Source organism: Propithecus coquereli, unplaced genomic scaffold (assembly GCF_000956105.1).
Source record: "Propithecus coquereli isolate 6110/MARCELLA unplaced genomic scaffold, Pcoq_1.0 Scaffold178, whole genome shotgun sequence".
Taxonomy (NCBI): Eukaryota; Metazoa; Chordata; class Mammalia; order Primates; family Indriidae; genus Propithecus; species Propithecus coquereli.
Window position 1 is genome coordinate 4,431,837 of NW_012142523.1, and position 7,043 is coordinate 4,438,879.

The 7,043-nt window shown below is 43.9% G+C and overlaps 1 protein-coding gene across 1 annotated transcript in view; it reads right to left on the reverse strand.

Annotated features, from left to right (window-relative positions):
- Nucleotides 1–696: 696 nt before the first annotated feature.
- PSMB2 (proteasome (prosome, macropain) subunit, beta type, 2) overlaps nt 697–7,043 on the reverse strand; it is a 34,431-nt gene continuing 28,084 nt past the window's right edge. Inside the window, exons 4-6 of the mRNA XM_012642320.1 lie at nt 4,942–5,104; nt 3,296–3,345; nt 697–929 (exon numbers count right to left, since the gene is read on the reverse strand). Coding sequence (XP_012497774.1) covers nt 822–929; nt 3,296–3,345; nt 4,942–5,104 — 321 coding nt within the window. The 3' untranslated portion in view covers nt 697–821. The remainder of the gene's footprint in view (nt 930–3,295; nt 3,346–4,941; nt 5,105–7,043) is intronic.

Sequence of the window (7,043 nt, forward strand, 5' to 3'; positions counted from 1 at the left end):
ACTGGGGACAGCAGTGGTTAAGAACCACTGTTTTATTGGCCTCAATCAAAAAAATCTATATTGTTCCCCCAATATTAGATTAAAACAGGTATCTGGTTAACTGCCTACGATACATCAAATTAATGGAATATTACGCAACTATCAAAAAGAATAAGGCAGATCAATAAGTACTGATATAAAACAATCTCTAATATGGTGTTAAATGAAATAAGCAAATACAGACCATTTTAAAATATTATTTGAAGGGGACGTGTGTCTGTCTGTATGCTGGCATGCATACTTTATACAGGAACAGACTACCTCCCTCTTAAAAGGTAAAAAAGAAATTAGTAGCTGAAGTTTCCTGCAGGAAAGGAAGCAGGTGATCAAATTACAGGGATGGGAGAAGCATTTTCCACTATACGTTTTTGTGCTGTTTGCACGTTTTACTAAGTGCGTGTATTACTAATTCGGTTTAATTAATTTTAAAAACTTTAAGGGCAAAAAGAACCATTGCTTTAGAGGGAATGCAATATTAGCAAGCAAGATATATGAAAGAGCTAGGTGGGAAGGAAGCTGGCCAGCGGAGTAGAATGTGGGGCTGTCGGCTGCTAAAGCGCACCAAGAACATTAATGGAGGGAAAGAGGGAAAGAGATAATCCTCCCTCCACTTTCTGAGGTGACATCAGGTAAACTGAGACCCAAACCAGAGAGCTCAGTTTATCCATATTCAGCTTTATTCTGAATTAACAATCTATCAAGAGTGCATTTCAAAAGAGTAGAAAAAAATAAAGGAGCCCATCATAAAAAGTTGCCTGGCAAGTGGGAGGGAGGGCATGATGTTAGGAGCCCTGTTTGGGGAAGGAAATGTTGTCCAGGTCATGGATGCCATTTTTGTCAATGATTCGAACGCTGAAGGTTGGCAGATTCAGGATGAAACGTTTCTGGAGCTGCAAAGAGACATGAAGGAAATCAATCAACAAATAATTATTGAGCACTAACTACATGCCAGGCTCTGTTCTAGGCACTGGGGATATAAGCAAAGAAAAATAAAACTGATTTATTTATTTTTTTTAAAGAGACAGGGTTTCGCTCTGTTGCCCAGATTGGGACTGGGCTGGATTACGGTGATGTGGTTCAATCCCGAGTAGTTAGGACTGCAGGCACACACCAAAATGCCCTATTTTTTTTTTTTAAGAGATGGGGTCTTGCTGTGTTGCCCAGCTTCTCTCAAACTTCTGTCCTCAAGGAATCCTCCCACCTCGGCCTCCCAAAGCTCTGAGATTACAGGTGTGAGCCAATCAATGTGCCTGGCCTGAAACTGATATTCTATTAGGGGCAGTTGTTACTGAGGGCACTGAGGAAAGCTCAAATGGTAGGTGGACACTGCCTGAGAGGCAGGGAGCATGAACTGGGAGATGCAGCTGGGAGCTTGTCTCTGGTCAGTCAGCTGAGAAAGGAATGAGACTATCCAGTGCTCCCTTCCCCATAGACTGTCACCAATCAGTCTGGTAAACACGGACTTCTCTCTTCACATGTCTCAAGATAATAATAAGCCAATAAGGAGTGACTGCCCTCAGACCAAAGCAGTATACTCCCAGGTCCCAATTCCTTGCTCCAGTCACCTACCCACTTTATAAGGACCGGTGAGTGTGTGTTTGTGTATGCAGCTGGAGGGGTGGTGGGAAGGAAGTCAACAGAACTGCTTTTGGAACAACGCCTGCTCCGTCTCCTCCAATGCAGGCTGACCTGTCATTATGGTAACATCTCTGCATGCTCATAAAAACTCTGCTTGAGAGTCTGTTCCAAAGGAGCTGTGGGCATGGAAGCTAATAGCTCCACTAACCTGACTGGAGATTACAGAGGAACACAGCTAGGGGAAATCTTTGCTTCTGTGGCTACCCTCTCTGGACACCTAACTTAAAGCCTCCAAAGAGAAGACACAAAGCTCTCCACCTGCTCCCTTTGGAGCCTGTCCCAGAAATGTCCACCTTCCAGGCTTTAGCCCCTCCCTTCCTTGATGGTCCCCATCTCCTCTGCAGCTGAACACGGCGCTGCAACAGTCCATTCCATTTCCAGAGTCCTCTCTGGCTGAGGACTCCTATGTCAGAAACTAGCTCCAAGAGCAAGAAAAGATGACAATAAAAAAATAAGGATTTCTAAAGTGACCCTCTTTGGGATTCATGGGGAATAAAGTCTCAACAGTACTTGATATTCCAGTGGCTTCTTCCTGGTAGCCCCTTGCAACACTTGGGGCTGCTGGACTAATATGGCCCCTTAGCTGAATGGTTAAGAAAAGCAAGAGTTTATTCTCAGCTTCTGCTTTGGAAAGGCGATTTATAAACAAGAGGGTGGGTACTGTGAACTGAAAAAGACAGGCTCGTGGAAGAGGCAAACTACATTACTTCCAGTGCTCCCACCTGCTCTCACTAGACCATGAATTCAAGTTCATCCTCAGGCCACAAGAACAGTAACAGAATGAAAAAGCCTGGTGGGGCTGCTTTTTGACCTCCTCATCCTACAGTCAAGCCCAAAGCCTTAGACTCTAAGTGGTAGTATTGGAATGGGCGTGGTCTGTTCCTGGTCTCACAAACCGAAGAATACTTTCCCCTTTAGCCCAAAACTTCCGAGTTGCTTTCTATGTCCTCCTGAATTCTCAGGGAAGGTTTTCTCTCAGATTGCAAGCATGCACTGTTAAGGGAACAGACAGTATGGCAATTACAAGTGGCACAAGAACAGAGCAGGCATAAAGTCTAGGGCAGTAGTTCTTCAAGCATGGCCCCAGGTACCACCTGGGGCTGGCAAAATCACCCAAGACTGCTAGTTAAAACAGAGATTCTCAGTTTGTACATCAGAACAGTGGAATCAGAATGGGAGGTAGTGCAGAGACAGTAATCTGTTTTTAAAATACTGATTGATTGATTGATCAAGACAGGGTCTTGCTATGTTGCCCACGTTGGTCTCAAACTTCTGGCCTCAAGGAATCCTCCCATCTTGGCCTAGTAATCTGCTTTTTTAACAAGTTCCCCAAATGATTCTTATACATACTAAAATTTGAGAACCACTGGTCTGGATGAACCAGAAACAAAAGTAATTAAATTATAAAACTGACATTGATGGGGAGGTGAGCCATAAGAGAAAAATAAGCTTGTTACCCACACCAAACTCTGTCCCTGGTAGCAATTTCACATCTGGTTAGTGGGTATTTATTACACCTTCTGGCAAGGATCAGAAAAAATGCAACCGAGGAATAGGAACAATAATGGCAAAGAGAGAGACAAAACATTCCTTTCAGGATCCCATGGGAGCTACTCACCTCCTCCAGACATTTCCTAAGAAGCTCCACCGCCTTCTCGCGTGAGATAGCTGAAAGAGAACAAGCGACCAAGAACCCAGGTGCTGTTATTAAGTCCAGCTCTCAGCGGCTTTTGATTAAGTTTCAAGCTTCTTCAGGTCCAAGTGCCACACAAATGGGAAAGGCAAAAAATGCTTTGCCTTCTAGCCTGCTACAAACTTATTCCATATGCAGTTGAGGGTGCCCCAGACCCAATGCTCCAGCAGCCACAAGCCATTGCAAATTGATTTGCTACAGAGAAGGGTAAGCATGACGGAATTCTGCCTCCCCTGGCCAGGGCCCGCCTCTGAGGAAGTCCAGCGGCCTGCCTCTCTTTTACACAGCCCACCCCCTCCACCCCTCTTTAGTCCAGGGCTTAAATCAATTCCATCTGCCCTAGCCAGCTGCAAATTAGGGACAGGGAGGACAGGGCCAGAGTTTTAGCCTTACTTTCCCAGCTTGGTCTCAGTTTAACAATGGGAAGAAAATTCATAGGATGGGGCTGAGAGTCTTCTAAAATAGGAGCCAAAGGAACTGTCCATGGGCCTAGAAAACTGGGGTGACACATTATGCAGTTATGCTTCAGGGGTGGTTAGTGGTTATTTTGGTGGGCAAATCAGCTGTATTACTGACAGATGCCAAATCAAGAAACAGTCACCAGGAGGCCAGGCTAATTCTTCTCGGGATGTGGCCTGGAGCCCTAGCATGACCGAGGGTTAAGTTGAGAGGGCAGCACCAAAAGGAATGAACATGCCAGATTCTTATGATACTGACAGGGAAGAATGGAATGTAAGGAGAGAAGTGGTTATCTGTGCTTTTTTTTTGTAGAGATGGGGTCTCACTCTTGTTCAGGCTGGTCTTGAACTCCTGACCTCAAGCAATCCTCCCACCTCGGCCTCCCAGTGCTAGGATCAAAGGTTTGAGCCACCGTGCCCAGGTTGTGCTGCGTCTGTGGTCTGTGACAACTATGAATCCAAGTGCCTCTTGCCCACGGTGCCTGAAGTTGATGCTGGGATTGGGGGCAGAAGATGAAACAGCACAAAAGCATCCCTGTGTCTGAAGCTTTGCCAAGCTGACAGTTTATGGACAAGCAGGGAGACAGCTTTTTCTTACAGAAGGGAGCAGCCATTAGGTGATAACCAAGGATAGGGCCCAGGTTTGTGGCCTTAAAAGGCTTTTATGTTTAAGAAACCCTGATTTGTCATGCTGGGGACCTGTTTATCCCCTGTTTATCCAAGTTCAAAATAAATACAAAGCTACTTGGTTTACTCATTCATTCCTAAATAAGCATCTGGCAGAGCAAAATGAGTGAAAAAAATTAACTCTTGTAACTGAAGAATTATAGAATCCAATAAAAATGTTTTATTCACTAACCTCCCTTTGAAACAAAACCCAGCTCTAGAGATATGTAATATCTCATTCTGGCTGGCAAGAAAGGGACTTTTATCAGCTTTTTGAAGACCCTACTGACCACGGGAGAGAGAAGCTTTCAGAGGGTACCTGCTCATGCTTCCTGGCATCCATCCTCTATTCAATCCCTGGCCAGCTAACTGCAAGGGTGGACATAACTGGGAAGCAGCTGAGGGCAGGGCTCTGCCACTGCTCCCTCCTAGAGAGCTGCTACTTACCTGGTGTGTAGTATCGGTCCAGGATACTGAGAGTCAGGAAGGCACCATAACCATGGGCTGCAAAAGGGGCTTTGGCCAAGGCTGCTAGGTAGTCCATGTAGTAGAGCGCTGGCCCCTCATGCTCATCGTAGCCAGCCAGGAGGAGGTTCACGTGATATGGGGTCTACAAAGGAAAGACGTGACAAGGTGATGATCAAAGAAGAACACTTATTAATATTTTTCTTCCCTGGCAAATAGGAATATTCTGACTCTTGTTGAGTAAGAAAATATTAGCTGCAACTGAGTAAATCACAATGAAAGTAAAAATGTAGGGGAATCTAGAGGACCTGGAATGTGGCAAGAGGTCAAGGGAGGTTGGCTTGTTTTCTTCTAACAGAAGGGTATTTGGAGTACTTTCACTAAGGCACATGAAAAAGATGCTTTCTTCTTAAAGCCTAAAGACAAGAACCTGTACAAAAGCAAAAAGCAAAGCATGGGTGCTCTTGTGTCATTCCTAATTGTTGAAACCAACAAACACAATTCTGACAGTGTCAGGCCACAGACTGAGAAAGCAGCAGCTCCAAGCACATCAAACAAAATAAACAAGCTCACATCTGAGCATATGGGACAAAATCCCAAATGGTAAACTGTATGCCCACTATTAAAGAAACAACTGCGAGGTGGGGAAGGATAGTAGGTCTCGAATATTTAAGTCAAATCACTAGACTTGTAATAAAGATGGCAGTAATGGCCAGGCGCGGTGGCTCACGCCTGTAATCCTAGCACTCTGAGAGGCCGAGGCGGGCGGATTGTTTGAGCTCAGGAGTTCGAAACCAGCCTGAGCAAGAGCAAGACCCCGTCTCTACTATAAATAGAAAGAAATTAATCACACAACTAAAAATATATAGAAAAAATTAGCCGGGCATGGTGGCGCATGCCTGTAGTCCCAGCTACTCAGGAGGCTGAGGCAGGAGGATCGCTTGAGCCCAGGAGTTTGAGGTTGCTGTGAGCTAGGCTGACGCCACGGCACTCAGTCTAGCCCGGGCAACAAAAGCAAGACTCTGTCTCAAAAAAAAAAAAAAAAAAAAAGATGGCAGTAATGGAAGTCCACAAACATAAAGAAACACAGTAACTTTTGAAGAACTGTAGCTTTAGGTAAAATGCTAACATTATTCTAATATAACAAGGCTCCCCTAAAATAATTAAAAAGTAATTTTTCAGAAAAATAGAAAGTAATTATAATTTGGATTTACAGGTGTCCTTTCTTTGCATTACCTGCAAGTTACTATACAGAAATCTGCCTTGCTCTTCTTCTCCAAATGGATCATTTTTTTTTGCTACACAAGCTGAGCCATTTACCACATTAAATTCATTCTGTCTACGCCCCCAGGCATCAGTGGTGGGACTCCTGTTTTATATTATATGGCTTCCTTTTTCTCTGCAGAATGTGTTTTTCCTCTTGTGTTTCCTTCAACGGGTAGTAAGCAGGCCTTGCCTATGGGTATGTGCCCATCCCTAAACTTAATGTATATATTCAATTAAATGTACATATATTCGATTAAATGACACCCTGTTATGCAGCATGAAGTAATAACAACTAATGGGCCTAAAAGTGGTATTTTACATTCTTTGAACACTGATTAACATGGGTATTTGGCAGCCTGAAGAAACTCATGTTATATACTTGCTTGGAATTCCAAGCCAACTGTGCTAAGCAGGAAGGGTTCCTAACATCTCCTGAAGATTACAGAGTAACCCTAATCTACAAACAAGTTTCTGCCTTGGGGACAAAATAGTGGATAGCTTTAGAGGAGTAAGAATTGACCAGGAGTAGTCAAGACTTCTGAGAAAATAATTATCTGCCTATCACATTTCCCAATGCACTACACTCTGCCAAGCTCTGAATTCTCTGTGTGTCTGTGACTACCTTCTTAGCAAATCTGACCTTAGGTCAGACACAACCCTTGAGCTTCTGGTTTTTTATGTGTAAAACTGGGTTAATTAATCCTTCTCCTTTCTATTTTCTAGGGAGTATGGCGAAAAAATATATTAGAGGTGAAGCATCCCAAACTCTGGAATAAAAGATGCTTCCCAAATTCCTAGTATATTAACTACATTCTAGT